Raw genomic sequence first — 23313 nt, 5'->3', positions numbered from 1 at the left:
CTTGGTGACAATGGTGCAGAAACATATTGACAACTTCCAAACTAACACAGTAAATTGTACAAGGGCAACATGAAGCACAAAGCAGCACAAACTGTGGACCTCAGGCTACACCTATCACTCAACTTGGATACATGCAGCAATGCGTCACACAGTGTAATTCTTACAGGAGGAATACAAGTGGAGTGTTAGCATCAGAGGGAATACCCGGTCTCTCCCAGGTTCCTCCAGGACCCTGCGGAGGTGAACTGGGTCCTACCTGTGACCATGGCTTCCCCTGCACCCGCACGTGGAGGCAGACGAGCAGCAGAAGAACCAGTCCTGACAGCATTCTCTCATGTGATGATAGACCAACATTCAGTCAAGTCAGGCTCTGACAGACCGGCGCTCAGTCACTCAGGCGTCCACACAAGTCCAGCGGCTGCTCCTGGCTGCTTCTTTCTTGCCTCTGTAGCACTGAGAATGCCAAAAAAACCCTCTCACTACAGAGCTGATCTCTACGCGCTCCCTTGTAAACTGAGCTGGGGGAGGCGCAGCTGGGGGAGGTGGGGGTGCTGGGGCTTTTTTAGAGGAGGGAGAGTGTGAGGTAGAAAACGAGTGGGAGGGAGAGAGGGGTGGGAGGGAAAGGAGGGAGAGAGAAGAGTGCGGCAGCCACTGCTGACAGTAAATTGGAAGTCAGAGAGGAAGTTTTGGGGAATATTTTCAACATGACACAGAGAAAGTAAGAGGAGGAAGGAAATTCTCGCAGGGTTGAAATGAATGGATAAGCAAAACCATCAGAGCCAGACCAGCATGGAAATAATAGGCAGGTGGGCCTGGGCGTCTTGTAGGGACCTCAATAAAATGAATATTTCAAGAGCATCTCAACAGAAATCCACACTTAAGCAGTTGATCGCCTTTACATTCTTCATTTAATCCTGTCATCTATAGCAAACCAGAAAAAGGAACAAAATAATAAGCCTCTGAGGTCTCATGGACATTCTGACGTTGAAATAGCCACCGATGAAAAACATATTTTTACTTTCTCAATGTGCAGAAACCACAACCCTAAAACAATACAATCCCTTTGCACTCTTTCTTCCATGAGCGCCCTCAAGCACTTAATTACAAGCCACGTCGCAAAGCTGGAAGCGCAACGGCTGGAGCCAAAAGGACTCGACTCATCATATGGTTTTCCTATTGCGCCACCATTGTTTCCACGACATTAAACCCTAATTCACCAGGACACACTGAGGTAAGGAGTGCGCTCTTCATCCTCATATCTGACAGTTGGTTTTCTCATAAAATTATACGGCCAGGCCGAGCGCATCGGGGGCATTGTGGCCGGACCGGTCTGCGCACAAAGAGAGTTCTGCAACCATGGGCCTGGAATAACCATGAGATAATTGAAAACTTTCCCAGTTTTGAAGCGGTACTCGGAGACCGCAATAGGCATATGCTGAAAAGTCGCAGCGTCTCAGATGCTCCAAGGACCCATGCACATAAGGTGGGAATACAAGGAAAGATGGAGAGAGGAGAGGGAGAGAGACAGATGGACTGAAAGAAAGATATAATACAAAAATAGAAAGAAGCAATAAAACCATGAAAAAGAGGATAGATAGATAATACATACATACGTAGACATATGACTATTTCCCACATTTTGACACATTTCACAGTATTTACAGACTATGTTGGCTATATAATGAAGCCATTATACAGCCAGCACCTTTACAGACAATGGCTGTAATGAGATGCATATGTCACAAAGTATGGTGTAAATCAGTGAACCATGCACAGCCCTATCTTGTTCTGTCAAATTAGACAAATAGGCACACTAAAGAGAACAATGCTACCAAGCCGTTCAGCTCATGAACATTAAACATCCTGCAGTGCATCTCAGAGAATTTGCTCTGGAACGAATGTCAAGAAGCCAGAAAAAAAACATGTTTAAAAAAAAAAGGGAGAGAGAGAGAGGGAGGGAGGGAGAGAAAAACGAGATGGCAAACCAGCTGAATGATTTCTGCTGTAAATGCAGCCTGTGTACAACAACCAGCAGTGCATACACAGGGTCACACAGGGCTTCCCTTGGGTCACAGGTGCCTTGACATTACTAACTGGGACTTCACAACTTTTTATTAAACACCAAAAAAAACAGCTCACTTCCCTTCAGTGAAATTAACAGCTACCGCCTATGAGGCTTGGGACTTCAGATTTATGTGTGCACTCACACATTTAACAAGTCAGCTGAACAGCTAGCCAAATATTTGCTTGGTAATAGCATGCATGTTGGTACTGTACTAAATAAATCACATGCTGCCAGCTTTTTCAATTTTCTGTGAAGCTGTTTCACAGAGCAAGCAGAGACATTGAGTGTAGAGAAAGTAGCAAGAAACAAACGTCTCCGCACCTGCACTTGGCGTGGCTTCTGCTGGCACGGTCTCCCCCCTGACACATGCACACACATACACACACACACACACACACACACACACAGACACACACAAATCCTACCTGGCCTGGTTGATCCTGCCAGCAGCATATGCTTGCCTCAAAAGATTAAGCATGTCTAAGTACACAAGACTTGTACATTGAAATGTCTCATTAAATCAGTTTTGTTTTCATGGGTTTACCGCCTAACCCCACCACCACCACTGCACCCCACCCAACACACACAGACACTTAGAAGCAGCGTGGACAGTGAGTGACTGAGCGGCAACAATCTCCACACTCAACACAGCACAGCTGCAGACGTGTAGGAGGGGAAAGGCTCTTTTCAACAGCCCATCCGTCACGGTAAACTTACACACATCGTCTACAGCTCCCCTGATCGGCCTCTGATCTGGACAGATCTCATTATGGAGGCATAACGCCCGGAGGTCGGGTGGGGCCAGACTGAATCTCCACTGCGCCCTGGGGCCTTTGTTTCCCTTTACAAGCGGGTCAGCCCCGCAGCAACCTTGGCTCCAGGCGCCTGATTCCTCCAGTCTCCAACCCACACACATCAGAGTCGTGCTCTACAGCAGGTGGGCTCAACATTACTGTACACTGTCAGGGTCTGGCAGACAGACGCTCATACAATAGCTCCCATTCTTATTCACTGTCAAATTTCCAGGCTCTCTTGACATAAGCCATTCGGTGGACGTTTCAATCCAAAGCTCATTAGCAGGACCATAAGTGTATACATTTTTAGCATGTGCTGCCTCAGTGGGAATCCAACAAATCTCCCTAGCAGCGGTAGTGCCTTGCTCTACCCACTGAGTTACACAGGGAATGGAACCCCTAACCCTGGCAGTGCTAACGACATGCTCTATACATGCTCACACTGGACTGTGGGACTGGCGGATGCAGGACTCAAGCATGATTTGTACTTCCACATGTTAGCAGCCATATGCAAGATTGCATTTCAAATCTTATTTTCCAACATTTCCTTACATTTTCATACACCTCCTCCAATCAGTCTACACTCTACACAACAAGCGCAAATTCACAACAGCGGAAATATTTGTGGACCAACCAACCAACAGACCGACCAACAGAGCGAGCTATAGAGCTGCTGGTCGCAGCTAAAAATCTTTTGACTCAACTAGATCAGTAAGAGTTAAGCAAGGTAGTGAGGGGGAAGAAAAAACACATGATTTTTGCGCATCTGGGATAGATATTAGCCAGCAAGGCCAGGCATGTAGGTCCCATGATTGTTCCCTCCGAGCAATGTATTCGACTGAGGAAGGCAGGAGAGGAGTGGAGGAGGACCGGGTTGATGAATAAAGCAGGTGGGAAGGGGATTAGCGCTGGGGAGGGGATGGGAGGGGCAAGGTGGGGCTGGGGGGGGGGGTGGCTGCTGTCGCTATTTGTCTTTGGCCTGCTTCGCTCATAAAGCCAGCTGACGGTGAATGACAGAGTCATCCTGAGGAGTAGGAATAGAGCAGTTACCGTACACCACTGGTCTCCAACCGTGTGCCTTCATGAGCCGTGTGTGTGCAGGTTTTCATTCCAGCCAAACACTGCAGCAGCTGATGTCAGTGATTGATTCCCTGCCTCTAGTTGAAGATGTACTAATCAGTGAAATCAGCTGCTGTTGTGCTTGGTGGAATGAAAACCTGCATGGTTCTCGATAGCACATGTTTGGACACCACTGCCATACACTATCACTGCAGCTCCATTCAAAGCTCCATGATCCATTTTGCCCTAACCAGGTGGAACTATTGTCCATAGAACAAAATCACATCGGTAGGGAAACAATAAGCATGAGAACCTGATTGGCTGTTAATGGCCGATAACCGTGGCTAAATTTTCTTAGCAGAAAAGCTTGTTGACCATCCACAAAAAGGCCAAGTGTCCCTGTTCGCTCACTGTCTTTGTCTTTTCTCTTGATATACGTTTTCGTGCAAGTGGGATAAAGGGCTGAGCATGACAACCTCTTTTTTCATTACAGGGGATGATGACTAAAAATTGTGTGCAAGCTGATAGCAGACACAAACCGAGGCCTATGATAGAGGCTCCAAGCCTCATGCTCTATCTTGACATCAACAAGTGGCTGTTGTGAAGCACAGGACTGTGACTGACTCACAAGACAGACAGAGAAAGGAACATATAGACTAGATAAGCTCCATGTTAACTTATTTTTCTCTGTGTGTTTGGGTTTCTTTATACACCTGTTAACAGCCTTTCATTGATGAAGCTATTAGAAGTCATTAGATAAGAATTTATGATGGGGCTTGACCCTTAGCAGCAGGCCACCTACAGCTCCGTCACACTCTCTTAGTCACGGAGACACACACATTTACAAACACACACGTGCAAGTGCACACGCATGCATGCACACGCACAAACATACTCACCAACACACACATATTTATAAATGTGCATGTACAAGCGAGACTCCCAAACACCCTTATAAACACATACAAGTGTGAATGGCGGCACACACACCTAAACACATGCCCCAACACTCACACGCCTAGCCTTTCTTCTCTTATCTTACTCTCAAATGACCATAAATTCCCGGCGCCCAGTGAGCGCTGGCCACACATTAAGATCTCCAGATCTCTGACATTCCAAACAAACCGTTGAGGCATAAAATGTGCTCAACTATCTCTTCAATTGACAGCCACCCAGATAGCAGCCAATCACTGTCAACAGCCGTCTGTCTGAGGAAGACATGTGTGACCACTGAGTGCTAAAAATACAACCTTGTAGCCGTATAGTATCCCCTCATAAATCTGTCCCCATGACAGGACACTGGGGCTGCTCTCTGCCCTCCAAACACTCTACTGCATAGCTCAACCTGTTGTATGTCAGCCACCTAGCTCACTTTACATGACTATCAGCTGCCCCGAGTCACCATCATCCGTCCATCTAATCATCCATCCATCTATCTGTGCATCTATTTATTTATTATCTATTTATCTATCTAGCCATGCTAATAAATATAGTGTATGCACTGATGGTACTGCAAGGCACTTTGGCCAAAGCATCTACCTCAAGAAAACCAACAGCAAGAAGTTTTAGTAAATTAATCCTTGTATGTGTTCATATATTTTTAACTTGTGCTGACTCACCCAGCAAACCTCTGCTGAGGTGCTGGGGTTTCAGTAAAGTCCATATATAGAGAAAACTTCCAGACAACACTCAAAAACTTCCAAACCATGCATTTTATATTTTTTTGCTGAGCTTTCGGTCTGAACACCCTTGATGTGAGCATACACTGGCGAAGGTATTCTTTGATGGTCATTTAGACCAAAAGCTCAGCTATAAACAGGAAAACTGCTTGGATCTGAATGTGCAAGCGTTTTCTTTTTTCTGTGCTGAGACTAATAGTGAAAGTGCCGGCTCAGCTCTTGTTGTGCTAAACTGCCAGGATACCATCAGGAAATGGAAGCTCTACAACACAGCGCTGAACACTGGCTGTCTTGTGTTCTGGTCTGCTACTAGGCCCTATGGGTAACCCAGCCAAGCTAAACCCAGACAGAGCGTCAGAATGGCCTGATGGTTATAATGACTGTCCCGTAACTGGAACGTTGCAGGTTTGATCCTCTTGACTCCATCCTTCCCTGCTGAACTGACACACCTATCTGCTTCAAGTTCTTTTGGCTGCTGCTGCACTCTGACATGCGTACATGTGTACATGTGCTGCATGTGTTTCTCAGATGGACATGTGAAGAGAGAGATAAATTATGGAGAATTTACTGCGTAAACTACAGTGACTGAAGTGCTCTTTCAAAAAAATAAGGGCTTTTCTAGACATACTCTGTACCACCAGCTCAGCATCACTGGAGCTGATACCTCCCACTGAAGAAAGGAACCATATTTCAGCTTATCAGCAGCCATGGGGAACGAGCATGGAGGTCTTGGGCGGTGGAGACCTGGAGATGCTTCACTAGCCCGGTTCAGGGAATTCTGAACAGCCAAGATCTCCATTACAGCAGACACCGATGGGACCGCATTGCTAGCGTGCTGCACACTGCACAGCAGCAGCTGTCAAACACAAGCACCTGTGTGATTAGTCAAAACAGGGTTGTGCCCTCCGTTTGTCATAAATCACAATATACACGGTCCAGTCGAAAGCAAAATTGAGTGGCACAGTATATTATAATGCAAACTTTAATTTGCACACCTGTACACACTACAGTAAGTCACTGATTTTATGTATAGCAGCAAACAAGACTAGCAGGGCTAGACAGAGAACCCCAGGGATTCCCACAAGAAAATACAAGCCTTATTCAGAGGAAATTAGCAGACCAAATGTAAAAGACAGGAGACGGAGGGCAGAACCAACAGTGTGTTGGAAACACATCAAATGGAGGTCCCATTGAAAGCAGACACTTTGCTCTCTCACAGCATGAAGGAGGCAACGTGGCCCCACTCAGAAAGTTAAACACTCCCCTGTCTCCTGAAGAAAGACTTTATGAGCTGGAGGCTGCAACCCAGCAGAGGAGTGGCGGTGCAGAACAAGTGTGTGACCCCCCAAATCCGGTGCGCTCAAGTCCAACAGACTTAAACAGGTGAACCAGAGCCGACAGGGGCCGATGTGGGTCGGTGTGAGTCAGTGTGGGCCAGCAGGGCCCATTGAGAACCAGGGCAGTCAGGACAAACTGAAACATTCAGCTGCTACCTCTCTCAACTGTCCTTCAACCGGAAGTTCCAGATTCAAGCCCCCGTGACAGCAAACATCTGCCCTACTAAGCGTCCTTGAGCAAGACTCTGAATCTTTACCAGCTCCAAGGGTGCTGTCCTGTAGCTGACCCTGACCTCTGACCTCCATGTAGGGGGGGGGGGGGGGGGGGATTTCTCCTTTGGGGATTAACTCACAAAAAAACATTACGCATTATATTACAGATGAAGCCATTGTAGAAGTCCCACAGCTGCAATTTGGCTCCATTTGGCTCCATCCCCATCTTGCCAGGAGAAATCGTCTGGTGACAAATTGTTCGAGAGAGTAGCGTTTTTCAATATAATAATTGACTTCTACTGTGTAATATTCAAGGAAGAAGTTTCAACAAAAAATAATATAATGTCTGCAGTACTAATCCTGGATAGATACAGAAAAGTGCATGAAGGGGGACTTCTACAATGGCTACCACTCGACAATTACATTTTATACATTTAACTGACAATGAATGCAGCAGTCGAATAAGTTTAAATTCCTAGACTGCTAGTATTACAAGTGACCAACTGTCTCCAGTAAATAGTCCCAGCATATCCTTAATATGCCCAGTGACTGGAGAGAGGTTCTGTTGGCGTGAATCTGTGATCATCTGCAGAGGGGGGCGGCGGGGGAACACGCGGTGAGTCTACAGCTGGGGCTTGTCGTGAGCGAGACGGGATTGAGGTATCTCCGCCAGTCTGTGCCAGGCAGGCTGTATATCAGAGCGCTCATCCCCCTTTTAACAAGTCTGTCTGTCCACCACGCCAGGGAATGCATAAAACAGATGCAGCTGTCAGAGGAGAGGAGTGAGGAGAGGCTTGGCTGTTGTTTGATGAGTTTGGGCCTGAGCCGGGCACTGAGCGCTGGAGAACAGGCTAGTCAGGGAGGAAGCCAGCGGCTAAGCCCTCGACATAAGGTTGGGTAGACCTAGCCCCAATACTGTATATACCATTCTCTTTTTCTCTTTCTACATGCCGAAATCTGACTGTTTAATGTTGCACTGCTTATCAGCAAACTAAATGAAGACCTACTACAGAACGTAAGGTCCACTTCTAAATTTGGAGCATGCATCATCCACCAAGTAGCACTTATTTCAATAAGATTTCAACTTGAACTTTTATAACTGGTTTGCCTGTTATTTCATCATCTTCTCCCAGCAAAAAATACACTGTGGGGAGCAGTAGCGAGCAGTGCAAATCAATTTTAAAAGGTGACATTATACTGAAATGAGCACACTGCTTGGTGGATCACATTCACAATCCACCAGTGGACCCTAGCGATTCACAAAAAGCCTTAAGTCATGTTCAACGAGGTATGTATGTTTGTGGACAAGCAAGGCAACATTAAATGACCCGATTTTTGAGCGCAGTTTGACATGATGTTCTCTTCCATACAAAGAGAGAAGGTCTTTTATCGAAGCAGACCCTTACAGCCACACAGAAACACAGGCTGTCCTGACATACATGTGCTGCCGCTTTGGGCCAGACCACTGGCAAGCAGCTGGGGTGTTGAAGGGACTTGGACAGTCAATGATCAAGACACAGGGTAGCAACATAGGAGTCCACTGGCTGACTGTGCATTGTAATGCATGTGTAACCATTACAATTGACATTCTTGTATGAATGGATCACCAGGGAAACGTGTCTTAAGGTTCTATGAAGAAACTTTAATGGAAGGATCAGAAACGTCAAGTCCAGATCAGGTTAGCCTGTGAGATCAATAAAAATATAGTAAAGCAAAAACAAGATCTTAAGGTGGATTAATGTGATTGAAAGGTTTTGGCAACAGCAGATTCTGAGGATTTGGGGATTTCTGCTTTATTTACCATTACAGTGGCAGTGTTGAATAAAGCCTTATATCTTCATTATCTACTGCGTACTCAGAGCCGCCCCCGCCAACTATTGGGTCTAGAATAGTACAAGTCCCGGCTAGATAGATTTCACCCTGTGCTGGGCCCACCACCGGCAGCAGAGAAGTGTGTGGTCAGTGATCGCCCTTTAAAAATACACACACCCTTCTCAAGTGCACTTCCTTGGCATAAAGGGAGAGAAGTCGCAGCTCAATGGAATTCCCGCCATAAAGGGAGCTTTCTTTCAGTGTTCATCTGAAATGAGTAACCACATTCAAGGGGTTTCTGTGCCTCAGTGCTGGGTTTTCCTCCTCAACGTAAAAGCTGGCGAGACCCCTCAGTATCATTCACAGAGACCGTCCAAGTTCTTGCATTATACATGTGATCCGCAGGACGTTTTCGGTCTTTCCACTTGCAAAAGACAAAAGGCGATCCACAAGAAACTTATCCAAATAAGCCTTAGTCTGTAACTCTCAAGCCAATGAAGTTTATGGTGAACACTTCTCCTGAGGTTTAACTTGTGTGATGAAGACTGTTGCTAAAACTACAGTAGAAACTAATTCATCTGGATATCAGACTTCCACTTACCAGTTTAACAGACATAATAAACAAAACATAATAAACACATTATCCATAGTGCTGTACATTAGTATTTTAATTTAGAGTGCTTTAAGTGACTCACAACTTACCTGATGGAGTAAACCCCACCTACCTGGTACTCCATGCAGATTAAAACAAACACACGTTTGCAAATACTATTTGACCCAGGTCTGGTTTGAACTACCTTCTTTCCCTAAGAGTTGAGACCAATGCAGTTTCACTGTATTAACAAGTAAAATATTGATACGTCTTGATATATAGCAGAGATATTTTGCTATACAATTTCACATTAACGCAGAAGCCAAAGGAACATACTGTTTACATCACACAACCACTGTACAGAGGACAGAGGACAAGGCAAGGAACTAACTTCATGCACACAGGGACTGATGGCTTCCATCTACTTTCAGTATTTTACCTGAAAAACGATCTTCAGGACCTATGAAAAATGTCTGGGTACCTGCCAAAGCAAGTGATAATTTATTTTTCTTGCCAAAAACACAGACAAAATAAGGACATGAAAGACAAGGCTCTGTCTGTCTCTCTGAGATCATCCCTATGGAGTCAGAAAGCTATCTCTTAAAAACAGCAGGGAGAGGATCCAGCATTCATTACAGTCTAGAGATGGTGAAGCCAGAGTGACAGAAAATGGTTTACTTTCCACTTAATGTTGACAAACAGATAAAGGCCAGCTCTGTTCAGACAATTTGTCCAAGAAGCAACGCACTGTGGACTGCACGTCCAAACCCATTTATTTCATCAGCTATGTGTTGAGCTGTCCAATCAAGAGTGCAGTGCTACTGACAAATCATGAAGGAAAGCAAAGCCCCGGCGCACACAAAGAGAGCTGAGTGTCCTGAACAGTGAGCAACTGTTTGGCTTGCTTAAGCTCTCTTACATTCAGGATGTAGCCTGTCTGTCTGTGAGTAAGCACAGGCACTAAAGTGGAATGAAAGAACGTTCACGGGTCATTTAAATATGCGTGGGCAAACTGAACATTAACCTGGAAAAGAGCTAAGTAACCTGGACAGATTCCAAGTCCTTTTTCCATACTATCCATACTACCAAAGTTTGGGGCAGTTTACAAATGGTGATGGAAATTTTGATAGACAAGAGTCGGAGCAACAAAGTGAGAAGCTTTGTTACGCTGTGTTCAGACTGCTAGCGACCACATCACCAAATCCTCTCCAAATTCCATCTTGGACAGTTTTGGGACAAGAACATGGGTGGTAATACAGTGGGAAATGTTTGTTAGGCAACAACCCAGGCAGCAAGGTGAGGAATGAGGATGAGATCCCACAAGGTGCTCCTATCCAATAAGAGCAACAATGGTGAAGTAAGTTGTGGGTAAATGTTGTTGATCACTCAAAAAGCTGTGTATCTGCCTTAACAGTTGTATGTCAAAGTTATGTTTGCTCTTTTATTAATCACAAATGATTATGAGGAGTCAAATTTGGCCTGGTTTACTGCAAAAACTTAGTTTAACGAAGACAAATGTGCATGAGGGCATCGGATTCAACAACTCAATACCTGTGACGGGCACTTAGTCTGTTATTGAGTTGGTCATTGAAGGATTTTTCTGTTTTACAGAAAGATTTAAACCTAGCAATCTGACTGGTCAAAACGTGTTACTGTTGTGTAAAAGCCATAGTACCTGCATAGTTTGGGTGCATCGTTTGGGTTGTAAAACCTGATAGACATGCGTCTCTCTAACACGGCAATTTAAGGGTGTCATTGCGTCAGAATCAGAAATATGAGATGGAGGCATGTGGTAGCACCTCAGGTCAAAGGTCAAATGGACAGAGCTAAGTTGTTATTCATGCAGCAGGAGAGGCATCAGGGATAAGTATCAGGGACCACACAAACTGTAGCATGACTGGTAAGAGCCAGCGTTTCCTCTGTAATCAGCAGCGGTGCGTCACTATAGCAAGCACACAACTTCCACTGCTAGAGAAAACGGAAAATTAAAATAACAGTATAATTTAGCCAAATTTCCCCATAAAAAACAAAGAAGTACAGTCCTAATGTTTTGAATGTTTTTTTATTATCATAATATACTTTATTATGGTTCCAAATACCAGTTCAGCACCACAACCGGCACCAGAGAACCACAACTGAGACCAAAACAAAAGCCCAAAACTTCAGGCACTACTAAAAAAACACAGAAGAGCTGTGGATGAGCCTCTGTGTTCAACTATACCTGTGATTCTGATTGATCCTGAAGACTGGAGATGGAGAATTCAGGATTGCTGGTTTTCTATCCTACCAGGTAGTTACTGTACCTGCATTCACCTTGCATCCCCAGGTGTAAATCAGTCCCTGGTTAGAATGATAACCAGCAGAGTCAGGAGGACCAGGATTGAAAGCCAGTGAACTATGGTACACTGCGGAGCAAAAGTAGAATTATGAGAAGTACTGATGGTTGGCTCCTGTCACTAGTCTCCATTGTGTGCTAAATGTGTGTGTGTGTGTGTGTGTGTGTGTGTGTGTGTGTGTGTGTGTGTGTGTGTGTGTGTGTGTGTGCGCGTGTGTTTGTAAAAGTGTAGGTACATTGTCATGACATTCATAAAATAACACATTGTGTCCCCCCTGCAGTTACGCACGCATGCACACACACACACACACACACACACACACACACACACACACACACACCCTGAGCTTATAAACACAGCATAATATGTTTTAACTTTTTCCTCTAGATCACTGTGCAAGAGTAGATGCCACTTTTTCAAAAGGTGAACAGAATGTACACATGAATGTCTGCATACTACAAAAAGCACAGAATAAACTATAGCCTTAAGACAAAATAAGGATATTTTTGTAAAGAAAAGGGGCCAAGGCGGGAGGAACAGCTGTTTCTTTGGCTATGTCATCAATGGGCTTTGGTCTTCCAGAAAAATTTACAACAGCATCTCACTGCTATGACAGGATGGGCCCTGACCTGCCGGATTCCCTCCGTTGGAATAATCAGATGAGAAACTATCGTAGGGTTCTGGTGCTTTCCCCAGTAGAGGCAGCGTGGTCGCTGGTTGAGTTTATCAGAGTATATCAGTAACACCCCTCAATGCCTCGGGGGAAATGGCCCAATATGTGGCTGCTATGTAAGACACTTCCTGATCCATATTGTGAAGATTATCAGGAGCTAAAGTTAGCTCACAAGATTGGACAAGTGTTTATTTTATTCTATTTTAGTTTTAGATAGCGTATTGCTGTTATTGCTCTACAAAACAGCCCACAGAATAGTTTGGGTCACAAGAACACACACATTTTTTTGAATGAAATGTGGTCACCAGAGAAACCTCTGAGTACCAGCGCTGTACAGAAGACTATATTGCTATAACACACCCACACACACATAGGGACCCTCAAACAATAGATCACATGCACAGGGTTCCCACTGTGGCCTTTTTCCACAATGTTCCATAACGTTGTCAGAGTGCTTCCATGAACTAAAACATATTATTCCTTCTTGGTTTGTTAACATTATTTTTCAGCTCAGTTCTAAATGGGTAAACAGTCTGGTTTCCACTACAGTTGGGTTTGCTGTGGAGAAAACAGCTGAAAACAACCATCTTATGCAATGAAAGTTTGAAACAATAAACAATGAATTGTAAAATACATACAAAATTCAAATTCCCTGACTTTCACTGTGTGGAATATACACCTCTCAAATGATATTCCACGAATTCCATGGCCAGTGGGAACCCTACATACAGTCAGCTATGCACAGCTAGGCATTCAAGCATGCCTTCACAGACAGACAGACAGACACACACACACAGACACACACAGGGACCATCAAACTGTTTAATATATCATATACAGTGGACTCTGCATAGCCGTACAGCTCCTTCCTCAGCCCACTGACCACAGCAGTTGGTTAGCTACTGGGTGGAGTGGGAAGCCACCAGGGCCACATCAAAGCAGACCACTTCTTCCTCATGGTCACTAGCTGCTGCATCAGCCTGAGAAACTACAGCCTGAATGTTAGAGAAGCCATGTAGCAACTGACAGCGGAATAACAGCTGGACTGTATAATAGCTTGTCAAAATTTATAAACATGTCCCTCTAAATGTGTCAAATATGTAGTAAAACTTGGTCATTATTACTTCATAAGGGGTATAAAATATGTTTAACTGATGATGTAACAATGACATCGACTAATAATGTGATTACTCGAGTTATTACCTTCTTCTTATTCTATGAATGAATTATATTATTAGTCAATATTATTATTATGTCATCATTTAAAAATATGTTACACCTGAGGTAATAATTGCTGGTTAATGTAGTTAATGTAGTAGTCTGACATTGATGGAATTTATTATGTCAACATTTTTTGTTATATTTTTGACCCATCGAGCAATGAGGGACATTTTATTACATTTTGACAATTTATTACATTATCTGGATGTTTTTACATGATCAGTTCCTACAAGCTGGCTTGTAGCTGGAGGGTCGCCGGTTCAAATCGCTGGCCAGCTGGGAAAATCTGAGTGGGGAGAATGATGAGAAACAACTCCCCTCCTTGAAAATGTGATGACTACCACTCCTAGATCAATACTTTTTTATGATTGTACTGGGCAGCTCCCCAGTGTGAATGTGTGCAACTGTATGAATGATTGTGATTCATATATCATGATTTTAGTTTCCAGCATTAATAATTGTAGAATCTTAGCATCTCAGCAACACTGAGACAATTCATTTACTCTACAATGCCTGCATTATGTGATTAAAGATGCCAAAAGTGCAGCAAAATTATTCTCTTTCTCAAATCATCCAGACACATAATGAGACTGATGATCATTGTAACAATATCTAGAAAAGAAAATCAGGATTATTGCTTTAGCCGTAATCATTCAGCCCTTCCCCCTGTGAAAAATCACCATGTTGTCTGTGTTAAAAGTGGAAATCAGATCAAGGCTAAATGAAAGATCAGAGGGCTTTCTATCTTGATTAAATCTTAATATGGCAAAGATTGCTGCTGGATTACAGTGCATGGGAAATAAATGGGGTTAACAGAGCAGGGTCAGCGTGACCAACTGTGATGGAGGAAGGCTCAAGAAATGAGCTCCTTGAAGAGCATATTTTTGGCTAGAGTTCATTCAGAATCACGGCTTTAAGTCACGCTGAAAAACCCCAACATATTTCTTAGAGTTAAATCTTGATCAAAAGAACGCTAAAGTGAATCCAGCACACTGAATACATAGCCAGTCATAAGCACATTACAGGCCCACACAGGGACTTATGTCTCCCCGACTCTGTGCACACAGGTGTGTTTTGGTGATACGTATTAAATACGAGGTCAGAAGTACAAATATGTCCTTTATTGAAATCCCAGATCTCCTGCTTTGGGCCAAGAGATTAAACGCTTCCTCCTGACCTCCACTTCACTCCTTCACAGGAAGAGCGCACTCTTTATGCTCTGCTGCCCTCTGCTGGTGACACCCATCATTGCACATATGACACATATGATATGTCACCCAGGGTGTACAAAATAACATAGTCCAATTCTCAATTCATCAAGTGACTATCACGTGTCACTAAATCATCCACTGAGTTTTAGGTGATACAATAGTGTGAAAAGCAGTCTACAGATATTCAGTGTGGGGGTTAGGGTTAATTTTAGGGTTAGGATTAAAAATGGGAGCAAGATTAGGTTTAGGGTAAAACATTTTTATATTACACAGATGCATCAAATAGGCCAGTGACACTTTGTTGAACATTTACTTTTTACCCCCTGATAGTTAGTTGCATATCAAGAAGACTGATCCAAATAAAATGTTTGCCAAAATATTAGGACCACCTGCCCTTTCCAAAAAGCAGACTGATCAGGTGAACCAGGTAAAAGCTGTGATCCCTTATTGATCAAATCCCCTCAAGTCATGAAGAGGAGAGGTAGATGAAGGGGAGGGGGCAGGTAAAAGAAGGATTTTGAAGCCTTGAGAGAACTGAGACAAGGGAGTGAGGCAAAGGTGTGAAACCCAAGGTGAATATCAAATCTAAGAACACAGAATCGATACTTTCTTCGGGAGTTGTCTTGGAGAGAATGAACTTCTCAAGAATGCAAACACAGAGAAGCTTCCCTGCAGTTGGAGATGGACTGTGGGTTTGGTGTCGCACAATGAACTAAGACAAACAGCTGTTCATTTTCCAGAGTTTCAACTACCACTGTATTATAGACTACAGCACTGTTAGGACGCAATACACCAATGAATGTCATTGTCTGTCAAGTCACCATCCGATCCATCCTCGGTTGGCAAATAAACTTCCAGGATCATTATCCGTTCTTCATCCTCGGTTTTCTTTTGTTTTGGAATCGTACTTCGGCTGTTAGATATTACATCAAATTTGTCAGGGAAGACACAAGAACGCACAAGAATACAAATTGAGAAAGACCCCCAATTTTGGGAAGGTAGTCCTCGTATTGTGTACACTCATTAGAGGCATTTGCTACAATTCATGAGATTTACATATTTTTAGGTATATACTGACACAAACTCAATGGAGCTACTGTAAGTGCTGGTTCAAATCTACACAGCAACCACTACCATCTGGGCCCGGAAAATGAAAGACTAGTGCTTGTAGATCAATGCGTCCTTGAGCAAGGCAGCTAACTCCCAGACTGCCTCAGTGGAGCTGCTCAGTGGCCAACAGTAGAAGACTGTGGTTGTACTGGGCAAATTCCAGGTGTGCATGTGTGTAATTGTATGGGTGTGAAGCAGGGTGCTGCTGATAAAGAAAGCAAAACCCTTCCCAGGATAAAATTTTTTCCCTGGATGAAAAAGGTCTGAAAAGTGGCCTACCGTACACTGTCCCGCCACACAGACAGAAGAATCGTTCTTTCCGCATGGCGTCCCATCGATCACCCTGTCCGACTGTCGCACATAGAACCTGAATCCTATGGCCCGGCAGTTGAGTTCACAGTGCTGGTCCCCAAGAACTGAAAGATTTAACATCAGAATCATGTCAGCCACCAAGCATAATAGACACACAAGAATTTGGCCTGGGAATATTTATCTAAAGACATATCGATAACATCGATAAGAGTTTCACAGTACACACTGACAAACATGGTACAGTACAAGGACAACAGGACCTTGTAACAGTGTAAAGGGACAGTGAAAGACATACTGTATGATGAACAGTAGATAATACATATGAATCTGCATCTTAACAAATAATGACCTGAGTGTCTCTATACACACTTCACATTAGTGTCTCAATACATATCACTACACTTTTACATTCAACATTTGATAACTGTGCAAAACTCAATATGAGGAATAGTTGAGTCCATACAGTGTGAATGTACAATGAAGGATGAGAAACTATATACACACAAAAAATGTATATATAGTTCTTTTGTAGCAAAAGAATACTCAGGCATAAAACCTCAGATGCTGACATGCCAACATGCTAGTTGAAAAAGAGAACACATAAGTATGACAAAGTATGATGGCAGTCCTGAAAGGTCATTTCCCATATTCTCCAGAAAGGTAGGGGTCATTTGAAATGCTACATCATGCAGAGCAAAGGGCAACATTATCTGACCATGTCACTAATGCAACCAATAGGCAGGTCTGTTTGTGTCCTAACCCTAGTGTCCTATTGGGAAAACCGTACCATAGGATAAAACAAATAATTCAAACAAGCTGGTTTCTTTGATTGTTGACAAAAAAAATCCTTATTACAGCTACTGTCACAAAAAGGGCAGCGAACAAACCCAACGATCCTGATCCTGTTCTGTTCATTTGGTTCAGGTGCTTTATGAATCAGATATATTATGAGCCCAATAGGCAGGTATTTCTTAAACAGATGTACAAGTGTATGTTTAAGCACTGTTCAAGATGGGTGTAGGCCTTACTCAACCTCATACATTAACCTGGAGTTATTTAATCTTTACATCTGCATTACATGTCAGTCACATCTTCATCTTCGAGATCTTAATATACACATATGTTTGACAGGATATTAATTTGGAGACCCAACTGTTATTTCCATCAGTGTTCTCAGAGAAATTACGTTTCATGAGGTGTTTTGACTGTTGCCTGGATACTTCAGGTGAGTAAGGTCACTAGGTTTGTATGTGTGAGCATCCATCAGGAAGCCCATGGACAGGCGACATTCTGCAATCATTACATCACACATAACATCACACCACACCTTAGTTCATATCGTCAATAAGACAGGCAGCTGAAGAAGAAATTACAGACCAGAAAAATATGATTAATTGTGAACTGAATGTGTGTAAGATTTTGTTGACTACCTTTAGGTTAGGTCTGGCTCCTGGCTATATCTCAGATCTTTTAACCCTTTATGAGGCGAAGCCACCTGGACATCCTGAAGGCCAAAGGTGATCACACCTTTTCTGTCACTTCATAAGACAAGTTTTTACAGGCAGGCTGTGTATGTTTTCACCTATTTTATTCTCATTGTATGTGCCTGTTTTATTATTTTTTAACCCTCTTTTTAGTTTGTGTCTGACTTATTAGCTCATTTATTTACAGGTATTATTGTTTTATTGTCCATTATGAAATGTTTTATACAAATAAAATGGATTGTTATATTATTATAAAATGTGTATCAGCAAAAGTACAATTAAAATTCTGTATTAAGAGACCAGCAGAGGCTGATTAGTTCTCCTACCCTCATTGAAAGGCTCCCATTCGTACAGTCGGCCCATGAAGGGCTGGTTGTTGTAGGAAGAACACTGAACAGCCCTGATGTGTCTGGTGGACGGAGGACAGGCCTGAGGATGGACCACACACACGCACACACACACACACACACACACACACACACACACACACACACAGATACATGAATAGAACAGGTTAAAGCATTTTGTAACTGCAGCTCACATATCATAATGTCATGCTCCATAGCCATTGACTGACTGCTGGAGTCGACCTTCTCATCTGTTTTCACCTTGTGGTTGTAGTCCAGGTAAGGCCACATTCTTGCCAAAAGTAGTTGGATTCCGGTATTTATGAAGGCTGGGCAGTAAAAGTCAACCTCTCTGACATCTCTCCATGTCCTCCTCTGTCTAAACAAGCCCCCAGTCAGCTTTACTTTACTTGAATATCTGCGTTATCACACACCTGAGACAATATACTGAAACAGAGACTGTGTTTGAATTTATCATGTTGCGACAACCTCTGCACAGCACGGATTTCATAATGTCAGCACATGGGCCATCTGGGTACTTGTGGGTTTCAGCCAGGGTTTGAACGATATGGGTTTTGAAGGTAAATACAAATACTGATATATATATATATTTATTGATATTCAATATCCAGAAATTTGACCATTTTAATTTCAAAATATTCCAACAAACGACAAGTATTCAGTGTTTCCCCCAGAATTACATTCTTGGCAGGGTGGAATAGCTTCTGAAACAGCATTTAGACCACAGGACACTAAAACTCTGCTGAAACCCACACAAATGAAACTGTTGGCAACTCCTTGAGGCAGGGTGAGACAGGTTTCATTGCAGGTTTTACAGATTGCCACACCTGAGGCTGTTGAGTAAAAAAGGAGGAACTTCATATTGGAAGTGGGTGACACTGACTGGCCAATATCCAATTTTTAAAAAAAGGCCAACATCGGCCTGATGTATCTGCAAACCAAAACATTTGTCCAAATCTAGTTACAGCTAACTCATTGGTATTGCTACCAGTAACTACAAGTTAGTAGTTCTTATCATTTTACAGTCTGTTAACTGGTGAGACCACCACATATGTAAAGGTCAATATGGCCAACAAAAATATAAAATACATGTTTATATATTGCATGGAAATCTAGAAGCAGGGGAGGGTTGTGTGCTAAAGTGTTTTTCCCACTTGGCCCTGCCTCTCCATGCATATTTACTGAGCCAACAAGATAAGCTATGTGGAAGGTCTTACATTAGTGTTGCAGATCTTGTAGTGGACATGCTCTCCTGCGCAGGCGGAGGTAGGCAGGGGGTTGTAGGGACGTTCTTGGTTCTGCTGAGGTCCAGTGGCCTGGTTGCCTGCATGTAGCTCCTGCTGGGGCTGAGGCTGGACCGGGGACTGGTGGGCTGAACCAGGCTGGTAGAGAGGGGCCCAGACTGGGTTAGGTTTTGGCTGGGGCACCCTGGGCTGCTGGTAGGGTCTGCTGTAGTGATGGAGGTTGTTGGAGGGGTCCCAGTTGTTTGACCTGTGGCCACCGTGGCCTCTAGCAGCGGGCTGGAAGGCTTCAGCCACCGGGGAACGCCTCTGTCTGTGGGGGTGAGCGGTCCCAGACGCCTGGCCTGTGTCTGTCTGCAGCGGAGCAACGAAAGGCATCCTCCCATAGCCGTACTTCCCTGGGGTGATGTGACTGACCCTCCTGAAGACACACAAATGAACAGATCAACACTCAATCCAATGTGCCTAGTAACATTCTCCACTTTGTCTCTCCTTCTAAGTCTCCCTCTCAGTTTACCTACTGTCTGTCTAAATAAAGAAGAAACTGGGAAAATGGGGGGAAAAAAACCTAAAAGACCAGAGATGACACAAAAAAATATTTGCCAGTATTTTTTGATGTCCAACAGCCATCTCTTTTTTTCTTAGAAAGTTCTAGCTAAATGTCATCTTTGACTGAGGAAATTGTCAAAGCACTCCATCCAAATTAGACGTCCTTTACATGGACTTCTGAGAAGCATTAGGATCCCAGTGGCAGAAAGCTGGGAGCTTTTGTTGTTATTTTGCTCCTTGGAATCCAATCCAAACAACCCTCCATTACTCAACTGTCAGCGCTATTTGTTTAAAGGCTTCTTAGCTGAAGCACACAGGAAGGAGGTCGCAAAGCTGCCAAGCACAAGCCGAGCCATTGACTGCATCCATAAAAGACTAGCTTTCCACTGGAGGGCAGTCAAATGGACCACAGCGCAGGCTCCAAAGAGTCACTTTTAGACCAGGCTGCTCAGCATGCAGCACAGCCATACATCCACTTTAAGGGCTTGCAGATCCCAACAAAGACTAGCGCTGCAATAATGAAAATGTTTTTCATTGAGTATCACGGTAGCAATATGAATTGCAATAGATGTAGGCATAGCTTTCATGACAGTGTTTTTTAGTGCTTAAAAAAATGTCCAAAAAAATTGTATGTGGCGGGGAACAAACTATAACAATGCACACAGTTTGCTCATTTTGAATAAAATGAAAGCTTTTTCTCTGACAAACAAATGTATTTATTGGTCAGGGATTCTGCACAGCACCAGTGCACCTTGTTTAGGAAGCTGTCTAAACTCCTTCCCTCCTAAGAAAACAAATTGCAGCCTCTTGGAGGGCGGCAGTTAAAGGAACAGGCTGGTGACTGAAAAGACTCTTGTTCGAATCCCTGGACTCAGCTGGGAAAGTGAATGAATGATGCTCAAAACTTTTTCAATTTGTTCCCCTATATGAAGTGACACAGTACCTGCGTCCACCGGGCCGAGCCTCCTTCTCCCTCTGCGGGCTCCTCAGCTCGCTGCGGCTGCTGCTGTTGGAGTGGGGGGTTACGGCTGTGTCGCGGTGCAGAGGAACGGTCGGCCGCAGCGCTGACACTACATGTCCCGGGTGCTGGGGGTGGGCGCTCGGTCTTCTGGAAGGGTACTGGGACGGAGTGTACACAGGCAGGCAGGGTCTGGTTTGCTCCTGAACCCCTCCCCCACAGGTCCGGGAGCAGGTCGACCAGGACCCCCAGGCGCCCCAGGAGCCCTGCACTCCTCCGTGCCCTGCCCTGAACTCCTGTTGGGGCTCTGCCCTCTGAGGAACCTGCATGGAGAAGCGACACCCGCGATTAGCTACACCACGGCACGCACAGAAATGGGAGAATGCCAAACAGACAATGGGGAATGCCAAGGATGGATGGAAAAGCTCCATCAGTGAGGCCTTGAACTGCCCAGATCCTTGCCTCGTGAAAAGCCTCAAGTCAGTGACCTCATCTCATCAACATGACTATCCTGCACCCCCCCTCACTGTTTATGAAACAGACCTCTGTTCATGGTTATAAAGCCCTGATTTGGCTGATTAGTGGGTGTCTGTTAGTGGCCTATCCCCTATTGGCTACCTGCGTTTCCCACTGTTGACTCTATCCCTCTGTGCCGCTTTGCCAGGGACGTATTAGCGGCGATCAGTGCGCTCTCTGTTTGAGGACCCTGCCAGGACCAGCGCTGTGCCAAGCCGGCTTTACCCGCCGAGCCGCATGGAAATCCTGCTCTTTAAGGAGCACTTTGTCTCCATTCAGGCCGACCTCTCTGGGCAAACACATGGCCGTAGTAAAAGCTCAGCTGCCTTTGACTTTTAGCGGATGGAAAGAGAATACAGAAGCAGTGGGGAGAGTTGGCAGCCGGCTCCTCTCCTGTCAATCACCAGCATGCAGCTATTCAGAGAGACTTCGGACCCCCCTCCACCTCCCAAACCCCGCTTCGGCCTCTGTAACTCAATGCCACTGTCATCTCCAGGGTCAGCCATAGGTCACACAGCTGGACTCCCGGTGGAAACCCATGGGGCCGACCCAGACCGACTCTCTCCCACAGGCAGAATGCCCCAACCGACCTCCGCCCCCCTCCTTCCGACTGGATGGATGACCTGTCCGTCAGCTTCATCCACAAGTTGCAGTTATAAATCTTGGCTCATCATTCCTGTCTCTGTCTCTTCAACCCTCCTCCGAGCCTCTTTATCCGTTGTCCCAGGGTTCAAGAGGTGGTTTGCTGACAGCTGGCATAACCCCTCTCTGTTCCATTTTGATCAACGGGACTTTTCACTCTTGCTCTCGTCACGAGTCAACAGATTAACACCCAGGTCAGGTTCCCCCGGGGGCATTCTCACTGGCTGATTGCATGTTTACACATACTGGGATAGATGGCGCTGGATTGAAAGGGCTTTAGAGTCGAACAGTAATGTTTACCCTATAAAACAAGGGTGAGAGGACGAGACAGATGAGACTGCTGCTTGAACTCGGGGTGGTATCTGGCTATGCTAACAAGACACTAAGGCACGATCATGCATGCCATCTTTGGAGATCTGCATTCCACTAGCCTGTGCCAGCCATGGGATGAAACAGACAGCACAAGAAAACAAAAAAACATTTGCCTGCAAACATTCAAGGGAGGTCTATCGTTGTGAGCTTGCGGATGTCAAACAGACCGCACGTGTTAGAACACAGATTCATTTTCTCCCTCCACTACAACCCACTCACTCCCTGACTGCAGCCAGCTCACCTTCCTGTGGTCTGTTGTGTGCTGGCAGTCCAGGGGATTTGACCACAGCAGCAGCAGCAGCACAGACACTCTACAGACAACAGAGTAAAGGTTAGGATAGATTGATGGATAGTCAGTGTCAGACAGATAGATAAAAGGATATTAATGCCCAGGGAAATAAAAAAAACAAAAAAACATCAAGCATTACAAACAATCAGTGATCCATTAAGATGGTGAGATACCGATCACTCTGACTTTACCTGAAAGTCCAGACACAGGCTCCCCTCATAGCTCCTGGACTCTAAGGGCTGGACGCTTCTGTGAAAGGAGATTAGTTTGCATTAACACACACCTGAGTGGTACTGACATTTTAAACACAATTGCTGCCTGTGCAACCACACTCCAGTGGTATTAGTTTGTCTGATAAGGGAATAGTGGAGGGTAAAAACCCACCTAAACTCACTTTAACCCCCTCTTAAGTCTGACGGAAATCTGTATGACATTAATTCTCAGTATGATAAATAGTATTTGATATCAAACTATAGGGTC

The 23313-nt window shown here is 44.5% G+C and overlaps 1 protein-coding gene across 1 annotated transcript in view; it reads right to left on the bottom strand.

The window, feature by feature from the left end:
- The window catches only part of LOC139655822 (thrombospondin type-1 domain-containing protein 4-like), a 48565-nt gene extending 25512 nt beyond the window's left edge, over positions 1 to 23053 (bottom strand). The window contains exons 1-6 of the mRNA XM_071533191.1: positions 23025 to 23053; positions 22786 to 22855; positions 21000 to 21337; positions 19484 to 19928; positions 18225 to 18327; positions 16382 to 16518 (exon numbers count right to left, since the gene is read on the bottom strand). Coding sequence (XP_071389292.1) covers positions 16382 to 16518; positions 18225 to 18327; positions 19484 to 19928; positions 21000 to 21337; positions 22786 to 22855; positions 23025 to 23053 — 1122 coding nt within the window. The remainder of the gene's footprint in view (positions 1 to 16381; positions 16519 to 18224; positions 18328 to 19483; positions 19929 to 20999; positions 21338 to 22785; positions 22856 to 23024) is intronic.
- Between the last annotated feature and the right edge of the window lie 260 nt (positions 23054 to 23313).

This window comes from Centroberyx affinis, unplaced genomic scaffold (assembly GCF_046629955.1).
Source record: "Centroberyx affinis isolate AG114_WGS23_722 - 3 ecotype Tasmania unplaced genomic scaffold, CSIRO-AGI_Caff_v1 ptg002337l_1, whole genome shotgun sequence".
NCBI classification, from domain to species: Eukaryota; Metazoa; Chordata; class Actinopteri; order Beryciformes; family Berycidae; genus Centroberyx; species Centroberyx affinis.
The sequence above is the reverse complement of the archived record's forward strand: the minus strand, read 5'-3'. Positions and strand labels throughout refer to the sequence as shown.